The sequence below is a fragment of the Glycine soja genome, chromosome 20 (genome assembly GCF_004193775.1).
Source record: "Glycine soja cultivar W05 chromosome 20, ASM419377v2, whole genome shotgun sequence".
Lineage (NCBI taxonomy): Eukaryota > Viridiplantae > Streptophyta > Magnoliopsida > Fabales > Fabaceae > Glycine > Glycine soja.
The window spans coordinates 16162864-16186890 of NC_041021.1; the positions used below are offsets into that span (position 1 = coordinate 16162864).

Sequence of the window (24027 nt, forward strand, 5' to 3'; positions counted from 1 at the left end):
ACCGCCACTATTAATGAACAAAAACCATCGCCAGGTTAAATGATGAGGAAAAATAAAGGATTACAACTAAGCAAATTTAGCGTGATGTGGCACTGATGACATGACATTCTGTGTGTTACCTCATCACTTATCGGTCTAGGAGTAACGACAGGTACCATAGGAAAAAATCTCAAAAGGTCAGGTAGCAAAATCAAAACAAAAAATTAATAGGTAGCAATCTTAAAAAGAGGTATATTACAAGTATGAAAACATAGTTAAGCCTTAAAATTACTTTTATAACACCTACCAACAAAAGTGACAGACAATTGTAAAAAAAATTTATTCAAATATGTTTTTTTTTAACTAGCACCACCGACTCCAAACACATTCTGACAAATGTCAGCATATCAGACTTTACAATAAAAGTAAAAAACATAATTTTCAAAAAAGTCTAGTAAATGAATTTAAGCTTTAGGAAATGAGAAAGGTATATACCTGGTGAAACAGAACCCATCATAAGATATGATGTTATATTAGCATCAACTATGAAAGCAACACGAGTATAGGAAGAATGAGGACCATAGGCATCGCCTTGATTGTTATCATTATCAATAAGCATATTATCAAAACCATGACTAGCAATAGAAGTATCTTCATCACTGACTGCACTTTTAGGAGACCCGGGTATCTTTGTATCTTGAAGAATAGATGCTGGATCAATTACTTTTGTCGCCCATCCCAATCGACAAACAAAAGACGCAGCAGCCTGCAGTTGTGACAAGTCAGCCTGTAGGGTTGTTGCCAATTCAGCAACAGATGCATTTTCATTTGAAACAACAAAAACTGCGTATAATAACCTAGATAAAAACGATACAATGTTACTTATGGTCTCACTTTATGGAAACATCTGAAAAGAAAAAGGATGGAAACAGACTGAAATAAATGCATTACTCTTCAATAGGATCTTCATAAGACTGCTCCCTGTTGGAAACAAAACCTTCAAGCATGGAAACTGAACCAGCACCATAAATATAAAAATTAATCAAGTCAGTTGTGCAAACAAGGGAAAAAATATCCCAAAAATCATGAGATACAAAGCACGCTCTGATTATATAAGGAGGTGTCTTGTATAAAAATTAATCAAGTCAATTACTTAGTTGTAGTTCTTGTTCCTAGTTTATTGGGATTTCCAAATAATTCTGGTGATCACCCAATTTTTTGTTAACGTATTTGGCAGGGGCTGGCTGAGCCAGGATTCTTATATAACGGGGCCAATATAAAAAAAATCATGACTTAGAAAAAATATTCCAAATTTTACATGTATGACATTTATAAAAAAAATTAATAAAACTTCGTACCCCATTGTCCAGAGGCTCTTCGCTATGCGAAGGTATGGGGGAGGGATATTGTACGCAGCCTTACCCTTGCATATAAAAAAAATTAATATAAAATAATATTTTCTTATGAGCAAAAGAAATATGTAATTGTGTTGAGCATAAGAGAGATACTAATCAACAAGTGCAACCAAGACATAAGCGTCCAAAGACCGATAGCATGCAAAAGGAGAAGAAAGTAGAAAAATTATTTGTTAAGAGAGTGAGAGAAGAAAAGCTATTTTGAATATGCCTTTCTGGGTTAATCTTCCATCCAGCATATTGATTTATTTATAATCAGAATGATTACAAGGATAATAAATAACTAATTCTGATTTCAAGAGAACAATTAAAATATCACAACTTCCTAAGATACATTGAACCCAGTTAACTATTAACTAAGCTACTTGGAAAGGAAATTATAATTAAATGCTCCACTTTCCAACACTTCCCCTCAAGCTGAAGAATAGATGTTATCCAGTCCCAGTTTGCATATTATTCTATCAAAATTTGGAGTGCGTAATCCTTTGGTATGAATATCTGCAAGTTGACCTAGTGAAGGCACAGATGGAATACAAATCAAACCACTATCCAACTTTTCCTTGATAAAATGTCTATCCACTTCAATGTGTTTTGTTCAATCATGTGGTACAGGATTATGGGCTATGTTGATTGCTGACTTATTATCACAATTGAGTCCCTCCCATATAATCTTCAACTATTCTAAGATGAATTTTAACCAAATCAATTCACAAATAACTTGTGCCATAGCCTAAAATTCAGCTTCAGCACTAGATCGCGCTACAACATCTTGTTTTTTACTTCTCCAAGTTACCAAGTTTCCTCCTTGAAAGGTACAATATCCGAAAGTGGATCTCCTATCAGTTATTGATCCTGCATAGTCAACATCTATATAAGCTTCAAGTATTCTATTCCCATTTATTTTGTACAAAATTCCTCTTCCTGGTGTCCTCTTAAGGTAATGGAGAATTATATAGGTAGCTTGTAAGTGGACTTCTCTTGGACAGTGCATTAATTGGCTCACCAAACTATCAGCAAAAGTAATATCAAGCCTTGTGTGAGACAAGTAAATGAATTTTCCAACTAGACGTTGATACATCTCCTTATCCACTTCTGCACTGTCATCTTCATTACCCAATTTAAGGTTTGAATCTATGGGAGTACTTAGAGGTTTACAAGCTGTCATACCTGTCTCCTTCAGCAAATCTGTGGCACATATTTCTGTTGGGATATGAAAATACCTTTCTTAGAGTGGGACACTTCAATTTCCAAAAAATATTTCAGCCTCCCAAGAGTTTTCATCTCAAACTTCTTTGCTAGATGTTGACAATGATATCATCCACATATACTAACAATATAGTCACTCCCCTTAAGGTCAAGTGTTTGATGAATAAAGTGTGGTCTCCTTGGCTTTGTTTGTATCCTAAGGCTATCTTGACCTTAGTGAATCTCACAAACCATGCCCGAGGGGATTGTTTCAACCCATATAAAGCCTTTTTTAACCGGCAAACAGAATTGGCAGCACCTACACACTGCTGCATGCGCCCCACACAGCGCCGAAAAAGGGGACCTGTGTGGGGTGCGTGCAGCAGTGTGTTGGCTGCACACTTGGACAGTGTGGCAGTCTTCGGCTATGGCCGACAGTGGTCGAAGGTGAGGGGCGACGAAAAGGTGTAGGATGTCCGCCAAACAAGGGCAAAGCATCCGCGCAGCACTGTTCACCACAAAGAGGGGAAGAAGCAGCAGAAGCCATGATGAACGAAAACAGAAACACAAAATGCAAACCAAAAAAAGGGCGGAAATAAGGTCCCGCAAATGAAACAGTCCCAGAATGACCCGAAACTGACTAGACTTTGTGCGCCTCAATTCAGAGAACAACATTGAAAACAAAGGCTGGAAATGTAATCAAACGCGCCGGAATAGTGGGGGGGCTCAAATGCAGTTTGGCGCGCAAAGGAAGGGCCCATGAGAGAGTGTCAAAGCTCCGATGAGGTTGCTGTCACCACCATCATGTAGATCAGTGGACGGCGATGCCTGTGATGGGGTCATTAGACAGAAAGGTCGTCGGATGAGCGACTTCCGAAAAAGGAAAAAAATCGTCGAAAAGAGGGATGGTGAGCAGAAAGGTCCACTAGAATGCGGAAACCGATCACTAGAAGACGGGCGACAAGCAAAAAGGTCCACCAAGGACAGTAGGTCCCCAGTGGAGCACGATTTTCATTATTCCTCTATCAAGAATAACCTGCTCTAATACCATGTAAGAATTATTTACTGTTGTGTGTATTAGACCACACGAAATACTCTCATCTATATTGAATGAGGTTTACAAAATAATTAGTAATAATGGGCATAATCCCATACTAATCTGCTGCAATTAAAACATCAAATTTGCAAGTGGCAACACTTGCTATTCCTCCTTGTTGTTGTGTTTCTCTTAGCTCCGCTTACCAAAAATCGTCATCCACCCAAGTTTGCACCAATAAGCACTTTGTCTCTCCAATCTCCACCTTTTCTATGCAGTTGACATAATAGGAAATGTTTTGATGCTGATAACTTCGTCACTTTTGACTAGTGCTCAAGCAACTAAATTGTCTCTAGCAGCTTTTAGGTCTTCTACAGGGCTTTCTAGCCCAATTGAAATGAAATCTAATAAGGGCTAATTTGGAGTTTTCTTGATGATATGGCTATATTATATTGATGTTAGGTATGTTGTGTTTAATTCTAGCCAAATGTGTTATGCATATGATTAGAAAATCAAATATCAAGCATCCTGTGCTGAGTTTTGATTGATTTGGACAAGTTTTTAGTCATTTCACTTATGAATGGATGATCTATTTGTGTGCAAAACCAAATCTGAAACAAGCAATTCAGCCACATTGGAACTAATAAGCTAACAAACAATATCCTATTAGATTTGGTATCATTCAGTTGCGAAACCACAAACTGTTTAGTTTCAATTTTAGAATGCAGATGCCTCTAAACAGAACAAATTGAACTGATGAACAACTATACATTGTAAGCCATACCTCCCCCAAGGCATACCTTAGATTATAATGTATTATGGTATGAAGTATTCCAAATAAGAAGCTTTAAATTTAGAATGCTTTGGAACCATAGCTTTGAAAATGATATTTTGAAAGTAAAGCCCAGTAAGCAAAAAATAGAACCAAAACACACCTTTAAACCGATCATCAGGATATACAGGAACATCAAAATAGATCAATCCCCGGCTATAAAGACCCTTTACAACATCAGGATCAAACAGGATAAATGAATTTGCTTCCTCCTTACATACTTTATCTATCATGGCCATTTCCTCTTCTGAAAGTTTCTATAAAGGCAGAAGACAACACAAAAAAAAAAAGTGAATACCTAAATTTCTTCTTATTTCCAAATTAACACAATGAACAACATTACTGTAAATGAACCTTCCTTCATTAATAAGGGTGAAATGAAGACCTCACCTTAAATTCTTCCAAAGTAAAGTTCACCAGACAAACTCCCCACCAAGGTTCAATAGGAAAATCCACAGGTTGTGTTGGTAAAAGTTCTTTTGCAATTGACTTGTTCAGTTTCCACATAATTTTCTGGATACTCCAAAAGCATAAATGACGAGTAAGGCAAGAATATATAAAATCATTATCCAGTTTAAGACAAGGAGCAACAAAGTCTTCGATATGAAATTCAAATTTATGAGAAACAAAATGAAAGTCTGGTCAAAAGCATATAATTAAGAAGTGTCAAATGATGAAGATAATTATTAAGGTATATTATTCAGTTTAACATCTCTAGAAGCAATACCTTGCCTGATTACGTGAAAGCAAGTTTAAAAAGGTAATATTGGCACTACAATCGAAGAATCAAACAAATTTTAGTACAGTCTGGGAAAATCTATCCAGTACCTTAGATCTGCACTTGTTCATTATATCAATAAATTCATTTCTCCCAATTCCTGTAAGTCTTAAAGCATCTGCTGCACTAAAATTTGGGATGCTGTCATAAGGTTGCTCTGCAAATAATTAAGACATGCAGAAAATTTTTAGGCCAGCTCATTTGCAAGCAAATGTTTATTATTCTGCATCTTAATTAACCTATAGCACACAAGTGAACAAGTACTAGATGGAGTTTTGATCAGGAAGAAAATATAAACTCCCATAGACTAAGTATTTATGATGTAAATACAATAATAAAAAACTAAATAAAACCCAATAGGAATATTGTCCTCTACACTAACACAACTGTGTAGCTTACGAAAATCCCAAAAGCATAAGCAGTTTGAATATTGTTAGATTATATGTAGTTTTTATATTATTGTATATTGTGTGTTCTCTCTCTGCTGTAGTCATCTGTAATAGAGAGACAGCTTGTATTTTAACTCTTAATATATAAATATACTTCAGCTGTGTGTGAGACACTATTATTATCAAATATTAGTCTCAATTAATATATACAAAATATCATAAATATTATTATTTAGTCAGAATATCTTAGAGTATCTTAAATGAACTCTTAGGAGTGGTTTTCATATTTTGTTATATTTCATCATCTGTTTCCTTATTTAATTAGGTATTCTATTGTTAGTAATAAATATAAATAAGGGGTTTTACACACTCTCTGAATCCAATTTTTTTTTATCACCATCTCCTCAATCATCACACTAAGATTGTTGTGATCAGTGTTGTCAAATGGCGGTTATGGCGGCTCCATGGCGGTATGGCGTGGCGGTTTTTTGAAAAAATGCCACCAAATAGCGATGGCGTTGCGGGTTTCAAATGGCGGCACCATGGTGGCTGCCATAGGCTTAACAGTGGTGGCGGAATGGCGGTTATGGCGGAAGAAACTTTTTTTCTTTGAAAATTTTTCCAAAATTACAGATTGGGTCGTCTTGGGCTGACTCGACCCAACCCTAAACCCGGTTTTCGAATCAAAATGGGATGAGCAGCACGCAGCACGCGAACTCCAGCGCCAGCACGAGCAGCACACACCAGCGCGAGCAGCAGGCAGCAGGCAGCACGCACCAGCGACGACAGCACCATGCACTAGCGCGAGTTCTCTCACGGTCTCACCCGAAGTTGACGACAGCACCACGCACCACACACACGAGCAACGGACGGCAACGGCAACGGCTACAGACTGCGACGGCAACACCCTGGTTCTGTTTTTTTTTCTGCTTGACACTCTTTTTTAATTTTTGGTTCTGTTTTTTTTTTCTGTTTGACACTCTTTTTTAATTTTTGGTTCTGCTTTTTTTTTTCTGTTCAGCCCTCTTCTACTAATTACAATGGCAGCAACCATCATCTAATGTTGCAACCTTTACTTTGCACTTTGCATTATGCTTTTATCCTTTTGTTATTTTGAACTCTTGAATGAGTTTATTTGGTGTTGGTTGTGTGAACTCATGAAACTTTTTTAGTTTATTTGAATGCAATCCATTTTTTTTTATTTTTTATTTATGTTTATTTTTTATCTATTGTTTTGTTAATATTTATGTATATATATATATATTTTGTCCGCCATTCGCCGCTATGTCATCCACCATATTTTTATGGCGGATTTTTGGCTTTCCACCATGAACCGTCATCCGCCATTAACAACATTGGTTGTGATTGAGATTGAGATTAACCCTAACACTAATCAATTTCAAATTATAAGGTCTCTATTTTCTCTTCTCCTCCCTCACCTAAAAACCTTATATTTCAATATGATATCAAAGTGCTACCACACTCTATAGCCTATCCCATCACTATTCACTGCCAAATTACCGAGAATCTGGAACACCACCTTAATTCCATGATTATTTTATTTCTTCCAACAATTAGTCATCCCTCTTACAGTGGTCTTCTTACACCCCTCCACTATCTTTCTTCTAACACAAATATTTAATTTATTTCCAAGAGCATACCCAGAAAGACCACAAATCCTGAAAGCCAATGCTCAACAACAGTTGCTCTGACCAAATTGGCTTTTAGATCCACATCAGGTTTAATAAATATTGTGCACAGACTTCATCCCCAAGTTTACACACATATTATTTGGCTTTCTGTCTACTATACCATACATAATCACTACTAATCACACTTCATCCTGTAGGATGAGTTTGCACCCACAATTTAGACAAGGTAACATTTTCCTATGAACAGGGGGAAGGAGTTTTACCATTTCAGAGACAATTTCCCTCACTTCAAGGGCTTACCAAGAACATTATATCCAATAGAAAAGCTTTTACAAGTCAACATTATGCTTCTTACTAAATCAATCTGTATTATGAACATAATTTTCAATTCAAGATCAAAGTAAATTACCAACTCTTCCAGTTCCAACCATTCAATTACAAAAGAACCCACAGTAAAAAATATTCTTACAAATACTATTCATTTGGTAGTCAACAATCTGGTTAAGAAGGCATGATTTTACAAATAAGTCACTCAATTGCAAGCTAAGCTATATGCAGCCAATATTAATCAGGTCTCATCATGAAGAGATAATGCATTAGAGAAATGCAACAAGCAAGTAAAAGTTACCATTTCTCATTACTTCAAAAATCATATCACAATAATATCTGAAAGGCGATACTCTCATTACACGGCAAATATACTCAGCCAGATGATAAGGAAATAGCTGCAAGTGAAAAAAAACAAGCATATTAAATGCAGATACATTGCAACAAAAGCAGAAGATGAGCTCACTGCTTAATATCCAGGTTCTGAATTTCTTGTCTTATTGGGTTAGAGTAACCCTTAAACTCTATTTAAAAAAAAATTGATGATAAAAGAAATGCCCCACATCCTGGAAGTGGTAGTGTAGTAGCTATATCTGGCATTCATCAATCCAAGTACACAGATGAGAGTTTTTTTTCTTTTACAAAAGAACAAGTTAATATAGTTAAATTATTTAGTCTTAACTAAAATTGATCCTAAACAAAAGAGAAACAAAGTCCAGTTTTCAATTACAATGTTGCAATTTTTGTTTTGAGGCATTAAAACTTCAATTTTCTCCCACAAAAATTTGTCTAAAATGTAATTTTGGTCCCTTATCTATATTTTAGGTTTCAATTTGGTACTTTATGTTTAAAAAATTCCACTTTGGTCCTTTCTGGTGTCTTTGTTAGACCAAATTGGTCCTTCCATCAGCTTTTGGCACTAACAGTGTCAATTTTGGCTGGCATGGCATCCCCACAGTTTGCCGTGGGTCACAAAGTTGACCGAATTAGCGTGATAAACTAACCAACCGAAGGACCAATTTGTTCTGATAGAAAAACTTTAAGGGACCAAAGTGAAACTTATTAAACTTAAAGGACAAAACTGAAACTTAAAATGTAGATAAGGGACCAATTATCTATTTTAGCCAAAAAAAATTCTAGCAACGAATTTTTCTGGTTAGTGAACATGTAAAACAATGTTATAATTGTATTCAAAATACAGTTTCAGAATCAAATAGCATTCAGTACAGTACATACAGCAAGATTCTTTCGCAAGTAACGCATCATCTCTTCATAATATTCACTTTCTTTACAAACTTTACGAGCAAAACAACCATTCCATTGAAGTCTCTTCTTTATGCAAATTTCAATTATCCTGCACAAAATTTTCATTGCCAACAAAAATAAAAGGCAACATTAAGATTGTCATTATCAAAAAGAAAGTAAATTGGATAATTACGCATACAGTGCTATGTAGGTGGTTTGGACAGATGCAAAGAAGGTTACCAGAAACACAGGTGTGGAGAGTAAATTGCATGGTTTTTAACACCGTGAAAGGGGGTAGAAGAACACCAAGAAGGACATTGGAGAAAATTGTTAAAAGAGATCTCGTGGTGAAAAATATCCTTGAGAATTTGGTCTTTAATTGAACCCAATGGCTTTGTGTAATCCATATAGTCAACGTCACCTTGTTTGTGGAGGATAAGAATTTTGTTGATGTTATGGCAGTTATACAGTACTGTGTAATTAGTAATTACAGTAATTAGGTTATCTGTAAATCTTTGTGAATACTTTCGGTATGAATAATATTCTCTCATTTGTTTTCCTCTCTAGACAAAAGAGTCATGGTGAACAATATCCTTGAGAATTTGGTCTGTAATTGAACCCAATGGCTTCGTGTGATCCATATTATCAGAGTTCAAGAAGAGGGAGATTGAACAAACCAGAGAATAGTAGATTGATATTATTGGTTTAGAAAAGTTAGTTTTCAATACAGTTACAAGAGAGGTATTTATAAACCACTAGACCTTGAAGCTAATCACAAACTAACTAACAGAATTGTGTTAGTGAAAGAAAAGTAGTTAGCTTAAACTAACTGTCCTACAGTAACTTTCTATAACAACTAACTATCCTACAATAACTGTTTATAACAGTTATTTTTATACATTTATTCTAATACCCCCCCCCCCAAACTCAAGGGGAAGGTTTTTCAGAAGAAAAATGCTTCACATTGAGTTTTTCCCTTTATTCTTCAAATCTTGTCGAGGAAAGTGGCTTGGTTAAGACATTTGCCCATTGATCTAAGGCAGGGAGATGCACAACTGAGAGCTGTTTGGCCAAAACTTGTTCTCTCGCAAAAAAACATCAACTACCATATGCTTTGTTCTACTATGGAACACTGGATTGTGAGCTATGGGCACTGCACTTTGATTATCACAATAAATCACAGGAGTTTTAAAAGAAACATGTAATTTTGTTAGAAGGGTTCGAATCCAGGTCAATTCAGTAGATGTTTGAGCCAAGCTGCGATATTCAGCTTCAGTGCTGGACCTTGCTATGAATTTCTTCTTTCTAGACCACCAGGATATCAAGTTTGAGCCAAGAAAGATGGCTGCTCCTGATGTGGAACATCTGTCATCAACGTCTGATGCCCAATCAGCATCACAGAAGGCATAGAGTGCCATAGGTTTTGAAACGGAAGCAGGTTGAAGGAATAAACCATGAGATAGAGTACCCTTGAGATATCTTAGTATCCTTTTAACCACAGCCCAATGAGAGTCCAATGGATTAGCCATATACTGACAAACCTTATTAACAGCATAACTAATCTCCGGTCTAGTAAGGGTAGCATACTGCAGGGCACCCACTACTGACCTATAGAGAGTTGGATCAAGGAATAGATCAGCTCCATGTTTAGACAATTTGCAGTTTGTAACCATAGGAGTAGAGATAGAATGTGCCTCAGCCATTTGAGTTTTACGAAGCAGATCTCTGACATACTTGCTTTGAGATATTAAAATAGATCTGTTAGGAAGATACTTGATCTCCAACCCCAAGAAATAGTCCAAGTGACCCAGCTGTTTGAGAGAAAAGGCTGTATTCAATTTAGAAGTTAGTTGTTGAATGAGAGAGATAGAACTTCCTGTGATGATGATGTCATCTACATAAACTAGAATGTAGACATTATGTTTTTTTTTCTGATCAGCAAAATAAATGAATTATATATATATAATTGAAACATTATGTTGTTGATGTGTATAAATGAACAAAGAAGGATCACACTTGCTTCCTACAAACCCAATCTGTGTTATTGTTGTTCTTAACCTGTCAAACCACTGCCTTGGAGCTTGCTTTAACCCATCGAGAGCCTTGTTGAGCTTACAAACCAAAGATTTTCCCTCAACCTCAAAGCCTGCAGGTTGAGTCATATAGACTGACTCCTCAAGTAACCCATTTAGAAATGCATTGTTGACATCAAGCCAATGTTATCAGTGGCAAACGGCTGAATATGGCGGAAGGCCATAATTCCGCCATATAAACATGCCATTGCGACCTATCGTGCTGCCATGGCAGACTTCCCTTCACAAATTGACTATGGCGGTTGGCAAAAAATCCACCATGCCATTACGCTATAGCAGCCATGGCGTCACCATTTAACAACACTGCATCAAGCTGAAATAATTCCCAGCCTTGTGAGAGAGCAAGAGTTAGAATTACCTGAATTGTAACTTGTTTTACCACAGGAGAAAATGTTTCATGAAAGTCAAGCTGAAATGCATTGTTGACATCAAGCTGAAATAATTCCCAGCCTTGTGAGAGAGCAAGAGTTAGAATTACCCGAATTGTAACTGGTTTTACCACAGGAGAAAATGTTTCATGAAAGTCAAAGTCATGAACTTGATGAAACCCCTTAGCCACTAGTCTAGCTTTGTACCTATTAATTGAGCCATTACCTGGGGTGTCGAATTGGTAAGCATTACACTAGGCTGACTAGTCGGCTGAGCAACTGATTTGGAGTTAGGATTAACCCAAGTGTTTGAGGTCCTACCCGGGCCAACTGAATATGGGATTGATTGGAGTGTAGTTGGATCAACAAAGGTGAGTGACTCGTGAGGTTGAAAATTCATATCAAAACAAAAATGGCACATATTAGCAGTGTGACCATACTTGAGGCAGATTTGACATTGAAAATTAGCAAACCTACCTCCACCACGGCCTCTTCCAGAACCACAGCAACCACCACCTCAATCAAACAACAAGTTGCGACCACCATTACTTCTTCCATAACTTCCTCTGGAACCACCGGAATCATTAGCTTTGGGCGAACTTCCATATGAATAGCCTTGAGTGTAATTAACGGATGGAGATACAAGCATTTGAGTGTCCCGATTGCATCGAATGAGGCGAGTTTCATGGCCATAAAGTAGAGCCTCAATCTCTGCAATGGATGGCATGTTTTTTTGCTTTCAATCACGGAAATCACTGGTGCGTAATCCAATGGTAAACCTTCAAGAATAGCATCAACATGCTCCTCATGGCGAACTGGAACTCCAACACCGCCAAGCTCGTCAACGTAATTTTTGATTTTATGAAGGTACTCGTCCATCGTTTTCCCTTCGAGTGAGACAGCACGCATCACAGTTCGCAATTGACGTGCCCTAGACTTGGTGTGAAGACTAAAACGCTTGTGAATCTTCTCCCACACCTAATAGGAGTGATTCGAGCCTAGCACGCGTGAAAGGACAGATTTCGAGAGTGTCGACTGAAGCGAAACAAGTAGCGTTTGGTCCTGCACTTCCCAGGCTTCATATTCAAGATTAACGCGATCCATGATCCAATCATCCTCTGTGAGAAATTGGGGCAGAACGATTGGATTAACCACGAATCTCTATAGCTTATGCGATTTGATGATTTGCTCGATGCGTTGTCACCAATGTAGATAATTGGAATCATCCAGTTTTTCCACTATCGTCGTCAGAAATGAATGCGAACTAAAACCTTGAGATGTGGAAGCCATGATCGTGAAGATGAAGCTCGATAAACTCAGAAGAGGGGATTTTACGCAAAGACAAGCTCTGATACCATATCAGAGTTCAAGAACAGGGACATTGAACAAAACAGAGAATAGTAAACTGATATTATCGATTTAGAAAAGTTAGTTTTCAATACAGTTACAAGAGAGGTATTTATAAACCTCTAGAGCTTAAGCTAATCATAAACTAACAGAATTCTGTTAGTGAAAGAAAAGTAGTTAGCTTAAACTAACTGTCCTATAGTAACTGTCTATAACAACTAACTGTCCTGCAATAACTGTTTATAACAGTTATTTTTATACATTTATTCTAATACATATAGTCAATCTCACCTTGTTTGTAGACGATACGACTTTTGTTGACGTTATGGCAGTTATACAGTACTATGTAATTACAGTAATTAGGGTAATTGTAAATCTTTGTGAATACTTTCAGTATGAATAATATTATCTCATTTGTTTTCCTCTCGACAAAGATTATGTATTTCAAAATATATATTCAAGGACACATGAGCCTTGAAATAAGTGGAATGTAGCAAACTGTGATAATCTTGAAAAACAAAATTATTTCTAAATGAGAATTTGCCTTCAAAATTTATTGTTTCCTGAGGAATGAGGATAGATTTCTGTTCTATCACTAAAGGCACAATAGCCTCTCAAAATAAAATTAAAAAATCTCCTCATTCTAAAGAAAAATTATTTATTTTATTCTACTCTACTTTAAGAAAATATGTTTGCCAACAAATTTGAAACTCAACTAGCACTCTAGACCCTGTTCCAGTCACTTAGTCTGGGTTAAGATGACAATGTTAGAGATCCTTCACTAGATCACCTACCCTCCCTCCTCAAACAACTAGGTTTTCACCTAAAAGGGCATAAGAACACATACTTGGGGATTAAAGGGTCATTATATCATACTAACTGTAAAGCATGGTATAGATATGAAAATTTTATAGAGTGGCCTGCTTAGTACCATTGATGCAACTTATAATGTGTAATCCTACCTCCTAACACACATGGCATGTAGAGGATGAAAAGAATCCATTAAAGGGTGGTACAGTTTGAATCATGTATTTTTATTTAAAAATCTTACAGAAAAGTTTGAGGTTTTTACTTGTAACAGAAAGTGGGCAATTTAGCTTTCATGACCAATATGCTTTCTAAGCCTTTAAACCGGTTTAAAGTAGAGTGACAAAATAGAGAATAAGAGTACAATTGGGTCGAGAATCAGACGAGAAGCCACTTTCTCTAACCTTCTGTGCCATTCTTCTTTAGAAGAAAGAGTAGCTTGAATCCGCTTCGGAAGGTTCTCCCATGTACACTCTTCCTTAATCGCTTTTTGTAACAACTGTTCCTCAACTGTCACCGGAGCACGCTGCATTTCTCACTCCCCAAACACCACAAAAGTCAACAGCGAAACTGCAAAATCGAAACCAATTAAAGAAAATCGTACAAAACAAAACAAAGATCAAACAAGATCCGAAACGAATCGATCACGTTTACTCCAAAAGCCAAAGAGAATGATCGGAACCTGAATCGTTGGATTCAAGCTAGGGTTTAGGAATTGGAGTTCTCGCAGACACAGTTGAGTTCGTTTTTCTTCGAATGAGAGAGAATTCGATTCGGTGGAAAGTGAGAATAGTCAGTCAGTCAGAGATCGTGGTAGTCAGTCAGTCGGTCAGAGATCGTGGTTTCCGTTATTGTGGTCGGTGCTACCCGTTTTACTTTTCATCATTCATTACACATTCGGGTTTTCAATTAACGTGTTTTTTCTTGCCATTAACTAAGTTTCTATTCTTCAACCATCAGTGAAATTTCTATCATTCACATTGTTACTAACATCACCACACATAAAAGTACTCTTAAACAAATTTTAATACGATATGAAACTTTCAAAATGAGTTTATTTCAAACTAATCATTCTTTAAAAATTGGTTTAAAATTTTTTGAAACTAAACCAAAAAACTCATTATTTTTAAAAATTTTGAAACTCAAATTTAAAAACCACCCAAGCGGGCCCTAAAGTTTCTCTTAGTTTCTGTTTTTAGTCGTTATCGTCAAGTATGATGTTAAATGATGAGGTGACACTCATAGGGTATGACACATGTAAATTTATTTTATTTATTGCAACAGTTAATTTCCTAGCAGATAAAAACCCATAAAATACTTGGATGACTTGTTTAGAATAGGTTAAACCCAAAAAATTGTTTTCATTCTAATTCTTGAATCAATGTTTTCCATTATCTAGAAACAACCATAATACAAGTGGGAGAGTTTCTAAACTCAAATGCATGTATGGAAATTTTGTTTTCCCATTCATTGAAATAGCATTCACAAACCTACGAAAGGAACTAAACCATTCACAAATAATCTTTTCACCCATTGTTGTTGTTGTCTTGGCCTCCTCAACCTCCACCTTTGCCTTGCCCTCCTCCGTTGTCACCTTTATCTCCCTCATTGAAGATCGACAACCTCAGTTCTCACTTACATTCCTCAAAAGAAAACACTAAGTCATCAACAACATCGCACACACGCGTATTTTTCTCTCTCTAAATCATGGATTTGAGAGGGAGGAGTTGGATTGATTCATAGAATCGTATCAAAAAACGAATAAAGAGAGTGACAATATCAAACAACGACAACACTGGCAACGAAAAGGGATCGGTAAAGTCAACAATGGTGAAAATAGAGTTGACTTTGGTCGCTGAATTTCGGTCCGGACAATGTTTCCAGTGGTGGTGCTCGAGATTATGTTGTTGTTTCTATTCGTAAGGATCACGATCTCGACACTACAAGATCGAGAACAACACTCACACAGGCTCTCTTTGTTAGGTCTCAAATGTGTGATCTTCGCGTTATTAACACAATACTCTAATCAAATGAACTAATAGGTCAATTATGTAAAAAAAATTAATGTCACTATATATAATACTAAAATTTCTAATATATATTTAATACATATAAATTCACATAATAAATTTTGTAATAATTAATTTTGATCTAATAATGTATGGTCAATCCATAATCTGTAAGCCCCATCCGTATGGGCTATACGTTAGGGTATTTTTTATTTTTCCTCTCACTGTTGGGTGTATATATAAGTAAATATGTTAGGTGCAGGAAGAAAATCCTGATTTGGATTCATGTGTGCATGGTTTGGACTTTGTTGATCAATCAGTGCTCACTTGCAACAAAAAAGAGGGAAAAGAGATAAGTGAAGATTGAAACACTAGTGAAGCAACTTTTGGTAGTTTTCTAACCCTTAGAAATTGTTTCATACCCTTTAAACACTTCAGCCAAACATTTTTTAGGAGGTTTTTGACCAGTAGAAAATTAAGTGCCACAAAGCAATATTAATTAATTATGGACTTAAATATTGTAGAAGCAAATAACACAAGAAAGGGGTTGAATTGTGTTAGTAGAAATTTTAAACTTTTTCTTTAACCAAAAACATGTTTATCGTTTGATATAGGTTTTACAGAAAACAAATAAAGGATGTTGAGAAGAGTTTTATTAGATGATGGTTTTCTTTATCAGATAAAAAAAGATCTAAAAATAAATTCAAACCCTTTATCAATCAAACACAAAGAAAAGTAGTGAAGAATAACACATAAGAATTTATAGTGGTTCATCTCTACCACCGAGACTACGTCTAGTTCTTGGCAACCTACCAAGTTTCACTAACTTATCAAAAGTTACGAGTATTCTTCACTGTCACTTCTAGCTCTTTCAAAGACAACCTTTACTCCAAACTTGACTTTAACCTAGTATTCTTTGTCCTACTAAGACACTGTTGGCTCTAAACAAATCAACAAAATTTGTTGGAAGTTTGCACAATGACTAAGATATGGTCGACTTACAGACGAAGATATCACTCAACACTTTTAGTCTTTTCTCTCTAGGTTTACCAGGTGCTTTGAGAGCTTTGTATCTACAAAAAATTTACAAAAAGAATGAAAGAATGTTTTCGCGCGAGTTGATTTGTATTTTGTATTTTCAAAACTTCTTCTATTTATAACCTTTATCTTCAAGTATTAATTGTTTCTTAACAGATGGATTCTTCACTGTGATTCTTCGTCGAAAGTCGTGTGGTCGTTGAAGATTAAATGCACATCCCTTCTTCATGTAGAGTCTATGCTAATAGGTTGGCGTGTCTTACACTTCAGTAGAAAGTCACTTCTTCCATCAAAGCAAGTCTACACAACAGAACACACATTTTGATGAAAATCAGTACTTCTAGAACCTAGACATCATTTATTCTTGATAGGATTTTGACAAATCCTTGGAGAATTTTTTCTACAACAAAGAATCTCAGACACAAAATATTAAATGAAGGTCTTAAATGAATTACTTAATGTTATGTCACATCATCTTAGATGGATGTATTGTCTGAAACATTAGACCCAAAGATATTGACCATGATCTAATAACACATCAGACACAACTTTTATCATTTGTATTTATTTACATCTAATAAAAATAATTAGGAATCCTAATTCATTTTTAAGACATAAATGTCTTTTGACTTAACAAGCTCCCCTTTTTTATGATGTCAAACAAATACAAATGTAAAACTTGAAGGCATATATATGATACATGATATGACAATTAAATGCAATGTCAGTCTTATCAAATGCAACAAAACAATTATAAAACACAATATGCATCATAAGACTTTGAGATAAAGTCCTTCCAATTAGAAAGCTATTGATTTATTCATCAGACATATATTGCATAAAGAATTGAGATGAATAAGAGTTTAAAGATTTTGGAAATCTTCCCATCAGATGATGGTTAGCTCCCCCTTAATATTTGTATTTTCTTCTTCTACTACTTTGGATAGCTCCCCTTCAACTATCACTTCTTATGCTTTGCATAGCTCTCCCCAACTATTAATTCTCTTCCCCCTTTTGTTTGGCAACTTTTTCTTTCTCTTCGATCTTGCTAAATAACTCATCACTAGAGTTGTCATCAGAGGAGAATTAATTCCAAAAGAGTTTCCTCCCCTTTTTGCTTGGCAACTTTTTCTTTCATTTTCTTTGTCATACTTCAGTACACTTCTTAAAGAATTAATTCCAAAAGATTTTCCACCTCTTGGCTTCTCTTTCAACGTGAGCTCTGTCATGAAGAGCTTCAGCAAGCCTTCCTGAGTCTTGAGCAATGCTTCTTCAAGTAAACACACATACTCCTAGGATGGAGGAGGACCATCATAGATATCTATGGCCATACCTTTAGTGTAATACCCTAAAATATTACTAATTATAAAACGATGTTTAATTGTATTTATCGTGTTATTTGAACATATGGTTGACTTGAATGAGTTGAGGTAGGGCTTGAATTAGTCATGTATGAATTTCTTGATGTGGATGTTGAGTTATGTGGAGTTTTGTTGAGCTAAGTTGAAATGATGAGATTTCAAATTTTACCTAAACCTATTTCACTAAAATCACAATCCCGAATTTGTTAACCGTTGGATCTTCTTCAAATTTTTACTAGAGTTTCCTGAGACACATCTCCACAGTCTGACCGTTGGGATTTTGAAACTACTAAATTTTGATGTCTCTCTAAGTGAAAAGGACACGCTAAGTGCAATTCCAACCTGAGAGAGAATTGCACTGAGCGAGAAGGGGCATGCTAAGCGCAATTTCAACCCAAGAGGGAATTGCACTGAGCGAGACTTAAGGTAGAGGGAGTTGCACTAAGTGCGAATTCTCGCGCTAAGCGTGAAAAGTAGACTCCCGCTTAGCGAGACGAGCTCTCGCTAAGCGAGATCTGCAGATTATAAATACGTTCCTCGGCGTGAAAATCATGATTTTTCACTCTCCTCTTCTCCAAACGCCCACCCAAACCCTAACGCCTTCTTTTCCACCACCCACGACCATCGGTGGCCACCACGAGCCATCGTTGCTTGCCGCCAAACGTCCAGACCGAGAAGAACCTTGTAATCGGACTGGAATCCTCAAAATCCTCCTCAAGGATTCGATGGAGAAAACTCCCTCAATCCCTCCTTTTGTAGCTTCTCTGAGGTAATCTTGACTTCTAAGCCTTTCTCCTATTTAGTTTGAGTTTCTCTTAGTGTCTCTTGTGCTTTGGGTACTGTAATAGGGTGTTTTTACACTTCCTTTGAAAAACCCTTGAGAATGAGACATTCTAAAACTTATCTTTTTATAACATTGATGTTATTTTTGTGACCTTCACTGAACTCCCGTCACATTGGCGTGATAGGAATTTTAAAATGACGTCTCCTTTTAGTAAAATCCGAAAACACCCCTCAACCCTTTATGTTTTGACAGGGGTATTTGACTCCGAATATTGTTATTAACCTTGTTTTTGGAATGTAGAAGCAAAGCTTCAAGAATTATTTTGATGATGCCAAGGAATTTCAAAGATCATTCAAGATTAATTTCAAGGATGAAGAAAGCAAGATGTTAAGCAAAGCAAAGATCTCAAGATAAGAATTAAGATAGACTCTTAGAAAAGTTTTTGAAAAGCACAAATGATTGGCCAAGTGTGTTTCTATCTTAACAAAAACTTTTCCAAGCATTTTACTCTCTAGTAATCGATTACCAGAGGTTATAATCGATTACCAGTAGCCACAAAGCTATTTTCAAAGTTTTTCAAAGCTGTAATCGATTACCAAAACTATGTAATCGATTACCAATGCTTTAAAACGGTTAAAAATAATTTTGTAAGTGTGTAATCGATTACACATCATATGTAATCGATTACCAGAGCTTTTGAACGTTGGGCATTTGAATTTTGAATAAAATTAACTGTGTAATCGATTATGCCAATGCTGTAATCGATTACTAGAGAGGATTTTCGAGAAAATCTGCCAACAATCACAACTTTTCATTAGATTTTTGAATAGCCATCAAAGGCATTTAAATAGGTGACTTGGGCACGAATTTTCTTTAGAGTTTTCATTGTTCACAAAAGACATAATCCTCTCAAACAAAAATATCTTATCTTCAAACATTCCTTGGCCAAACACTTGTGTTATTCAATAAGGAATTGAGGGCTTCATTGTAACAGCTGTCTCTTTCAAGAGAGATCATTTCTTCTTCTTCTTCTTATTTCTGAGAAAGGGCTAAGAGACTGTGAGTCTCTTGTTGTAAAGCATCTGAGCACAAAGGAAGGGTTGTCCTTGTGTGTTTCAGAAGGTGTAAAGGATTTGTGAGATAGTGGAACTCCCAAGCAGATTTCTTGGGGATTGGACGTAGGCAATGGACTTTGCCGAACCAGTATAAAAACTGTGTTTGCACTTTCTCTTTCCTTAAACTCTTTTATTTATTGTTGCTTATTGTTTCTATTCAGTAAGTTTAATTTGAATTATTTAGGAATTCATTTTAAAAGGAATCTTGGGACTTGGGTTAAAATCAATGTAGAATTTTTAATTGGGGAATAGTTTGTGATATCTTAATTCAACCCCCCCTTCTTAAGATATCTGAGGCCACTTGTCCAACAAGTGGTATCAGAGCTTCATTCTTGTACAAAGTTTAGAAGCTTCAAGAATTAATGGCCTCATCAAACTACTTGTTCCCCGAAGGCAATTCAATTAATAGGCTTCCCATTTTTAATGGAGTGGGTTACCACTATTGGAAAATCCGCATGCAAATCTTCATAGAGGCTATAGATTTAAACATTTGGGAAGCCATAGAAATAGGGCCTTATATTCCCACCATGGTTGCTGGAAATACAACAATAGAAAAGCCTAGGGAGATTGGAGTGAGGAAGATGTTGGATCGAGTGGCCTCAGAATAATTAAGAAGGGGGGGGGGGTTGAGTTAATTATTCCTAAAACTTTACCAATTAAAAATTACTCTTTTAAGGCTTTTACTTTTGTTGTTAAGAGAATATGGAGTAGAAGAGAAACTTAACAGAAAGTAAAAGCGAAAATTAAATGCACAGCGGAAAGTAAAAGAGTAGGGAAGAAGGAAACAAACACACAAGAGTTTTTATACTGGTTCGGCAACAACCCGTGCCTACCTCCAGTCCCCAAGCGACCTGCGGTCCTTGAGATTTCTTTCAACCTTGTAAAAATCCTTTTACAAGCAAAGATCCACAAGGGATGTACCCTCCCTTGTTCTCTTTGAACCTAGTGGATGTACCCTCCACTAGAACTGATCCACAAGAGATGTACCCTCTCTTGTTCTCAGTCAAACCCAAGTAGATGTACCCTCTACTTGTACCACAAAGGATGTACCCTCCAATGTGTTAAGACAAAGATCTTAGGCTGTTAAACCTTTGATACTTTGTGAATGGGGATACAAAAGAATTCTCAAGCGGTTAGTCCTTTGAACACTTTTGTATTAGGGAATGGGAAGAATCAAAAGAATTCTCAGACTGTGTCGTTTTGAATTCTTTGACAAGGGAGAAGGGAGACACAAAAGAATTCAGGCGGTTAGTCCTTTGTTCTTTTGGAAAAGGGAGAAGAGAGACACAAAAAGAATTCAGGCGGTTAGTCCTTGGCGAATTCTTTTTGGCAAAGGGAGAAGAGAATGAAAAGATGAATAGCACAAGTTTTCAAGGTTTAGAAAACCAGAAAACTTCAGAAAGCTTTTGGTACAAAAGAAGAAGAAGAATAACTTCAAAGAGATTTCAAGGCTTGTAAAGGATTGATTGGAAAAGCAAAAGTATTCAAGATTGTTGTTTGAAAGATTGATTGAAAATGCAAAACAAAGCCTTGCTTTTATAGACTCTTCATGTCTGATCAAGAAGGCCATTCAGAAGAGTTATAACTTTTTAGAAAAACTTAAAACCCATTTGAAAAAGTCAAAACCTTTTTTAAGAGTTACATCTTTAGATTTTTCAGAAACAAACACTGGTAATCGATTACCAAATAAGTGTAATCGATTACACAAAGCTTTTGAGTGAAAGGATGTGACTCTTCACATTTAAATTTGAATTTCAACGTTCAAGGGCACTGGTAATCGATTACAGCCTTTTGAAAATATTTGGAACGTTGTAAATTCAGTTTGAAAACTTTTTCAAACTCATTTTGCTATTGGTAATCGATTACAACAATATGGTAATCGATTACCAGAGAGTAAAAACTCTTTAGTAAAGGTTTTGTCAAAAACTCATGTGCTATTCAAAGTTTTGAAAAAACATTTTAATACTTATCTTGATTGAGTCTTTTCTTCATTCTTGAATCTTGAGTCTTGAATCTTGATCTTGATTCTTGAGATCTTGAGTCTTGATTCTTGATTGTAGGCTTTCTTCTTGAGTCTTGAATTCTTCTTGATTCTTGAACTCTTGACTTGTTCTTGATTCACTTGAGATGTTCTTTGATTCACTTGAGTTGTTCTTTGATCTTTTGAGCTTTTTGTTCATCACCTTTGTCATCATCTTTTGTTGTCATCATTGTTATCATCAAAACACCTTTGAATCATTGTTGATTCATCATGAAGCTTTGCTTCCATAGAAGAAAGAAGACTAGTACAATATAACTTAAATGCCAAAAACATAATTACATCTGCCCTAGGAATGGATGAATACTTTAGGGTATCAAATTGTAAAAGTGCAAAGGATATGTGGGATACCCTACAAGTAACACATGAAGGCACAACAAATGTTAAAAGATCTAGGATAAACACATTAACTCATGAATATGAACTATTTAGGATGAATGCAAATGAAAGTATACAAGACATGCAAAAGAGGTTCACACACATAGTTAATCATCTTGCATCTTTAGGAAAAATATTTCCAAATGAGGATCTAATAAATAAAGTTTTGAGATGTCTAAGTAGAGAATTGCAACCCAAGGTAACAACCATCACAGAATCTCGAGATTTATCTAGTATGTCTCTTGCTACATTATTTGGAAAATTACAAGAACATGAAATGGAGTTGCAAAGACTAAATCAACATGAAGAAAATGATAAGAAGAAGAAGGGAATTTCTCTTAAAGCCTCATCTTCAATCCAAGAAGAAAGTGATATGGAAGATTCAATTGACTTGGATAATGATGAATAACTTAGTCTCTTTGTCAAAAGATTCAACAAATTTCTTAGGATGAGAGAAACTCAAAGAAGACAAAACTTCAAACCTAAAAGAAGGATTGAAGAATCATCTCAAACTCCAAGATGCTATGAGTGCAATCAACTTGGACATCTGAGGGTTGATTGTCCAATCTTTAAGAAAAGAATGGAGAAATCCGAGAACAAAAACATTGGAGAAAAGAAGGCAAAGAAGGCCTACATCACATGGGATGATAACGACTTAGAATCATCTAATGATTCTGAAAAAGAAGTGATTAACCTATGTCTAATGGGAAAAAACTATGAAAGTGACGAAGAGGTAACATCTTCTAACAAATCTATTTCTTTTGATGAGTTACAAGATGCATTTGCTGAATTACATAGTGAATCTATTAAACTTACAAAACTTGTTTCTTCATCTTAGAAAACAATTTCAGATTTAGAGAAAGAGATTTCAAAGTTAAATAAAGAGTTAGATCATCTTAAGTCTGAAGTGTCAATCTCTAAATCAAGTGATAAAGTTCATGCTTCTACTATGACTATTGAAAAAGAAAATTCATGTGAATGTTGTAGTAAATATGTAGAAGAAATTAAAAATATGAAAAACTCACTTGCCAAATTCTCAAGTGGCAAAAACAACCTAGATATTATATTAGGAAAATAAAGATGTATTTTTGATAAAGCAGGGATTGGATATAAACCAGAAAAATGACAAAAGTTTTATAAAAATTTCTTTTCTTCCACACAAAAATATAATTCTCCTTTCATTACATGTTTTTATTGTGGAAGAAAAGGGCATGGCATATCTAAATGCTATTTTAGGAAAAATTGCAACAATATTAAAATGATTTGGGTCCCAAAAGGATCCATTGTTCACAATAACACTCAAGGACCCAATAAAGATTGGGTACCTAAGTCACAATATTGATCTTGTAGGAACCCTTGAAGAAAAAGTGGTACATAGATAGCGGGTGCTCAAAACATATGACGGGAGATGCATCAAAGGTCACACATATCTCTCCCAAGAAAAGCGGGCATGTAACCTATGGTGACAACAACAAAGGTAGAATTCTTGGAGTTGGAAAAATAGGTACAAATTCTTCAACCTCCATTGAAAATGTTCTACTAGTTGAAGGTGTTAAGCACAACCTGATTAGTGTTAGTGAATTGTGTGATAAAGGCTATCAAGTATCATTTGATTCTCAAAAATGTGTCATTGAACATGGACATGATACAAATATAAAGCATATAGGGTTTAGAGTCAATAATGTTTACATGATAGACTTAAGTCAAAAAATAGGTAATAATCAATGTTTTCTTAGCAAAGATAATGATCCATGGCTATGGCATAAAAGAATTGCTCACATTAAGATGGAACACTTAAACAAATTAATTTCAAAAGATTTAGTTGTTGGTTTGCCAAAACTAAAATTTGAA

At 35.7% G+C, this 24027-nt stretch overlaps 1 protein-coding gene across 4 annotated transcripts in view; it reads right to left on the bottom strand.

The window, feature by feature from the left end:
* The window catches only part of LOC114402226 (protein FAM91A1-like), a 36760-nt gene extending 22386 nt beyond the window's left edge, over positions 1-14374 (bottom strand). For 3 of the 4 annotated variants that reach the window (XR_003664393.1, XR_003664392.1, XM_028364720.1), the window contains exons 1-9: positions 14136-14374; positions 13858-14023; positions 8830-8947; positions 7895-7991; positions 5276-5382; positions 4838-4960; positions 4551-4704; positions 931-991; positions 475-836 (exon numbers count right to left, since the gene is read on the bottom strand). Coding sequence is in view for 1 of the 4 variants with exons in the window: in XM_028364720.1 (XP_028220521.1) it covers positions 475-836; positions 931-991; positions 4551-4704; positions 4838-4960; positions 5276-5382; positions 7895-7991; positions 8830-8947; positions 13858-13985 (1150 nt within the window). In the remaining 3 variants the exon portion in view is untranslated. Of the gene's footprint in view, positions 1-474; positions 837-930; positions 992-4550; positions 4705-4837; positions 4968-5275; positions 5383-7894; positions 7992-8829; positions 8948-13857; positions 14024-14135 lie in introns of those variants that run through there. The other variant, XR_003664394.1, reaches the window with a different exon arrangement.
* Positions 14375-24027: the final 9653 nt, after the last annotated feature.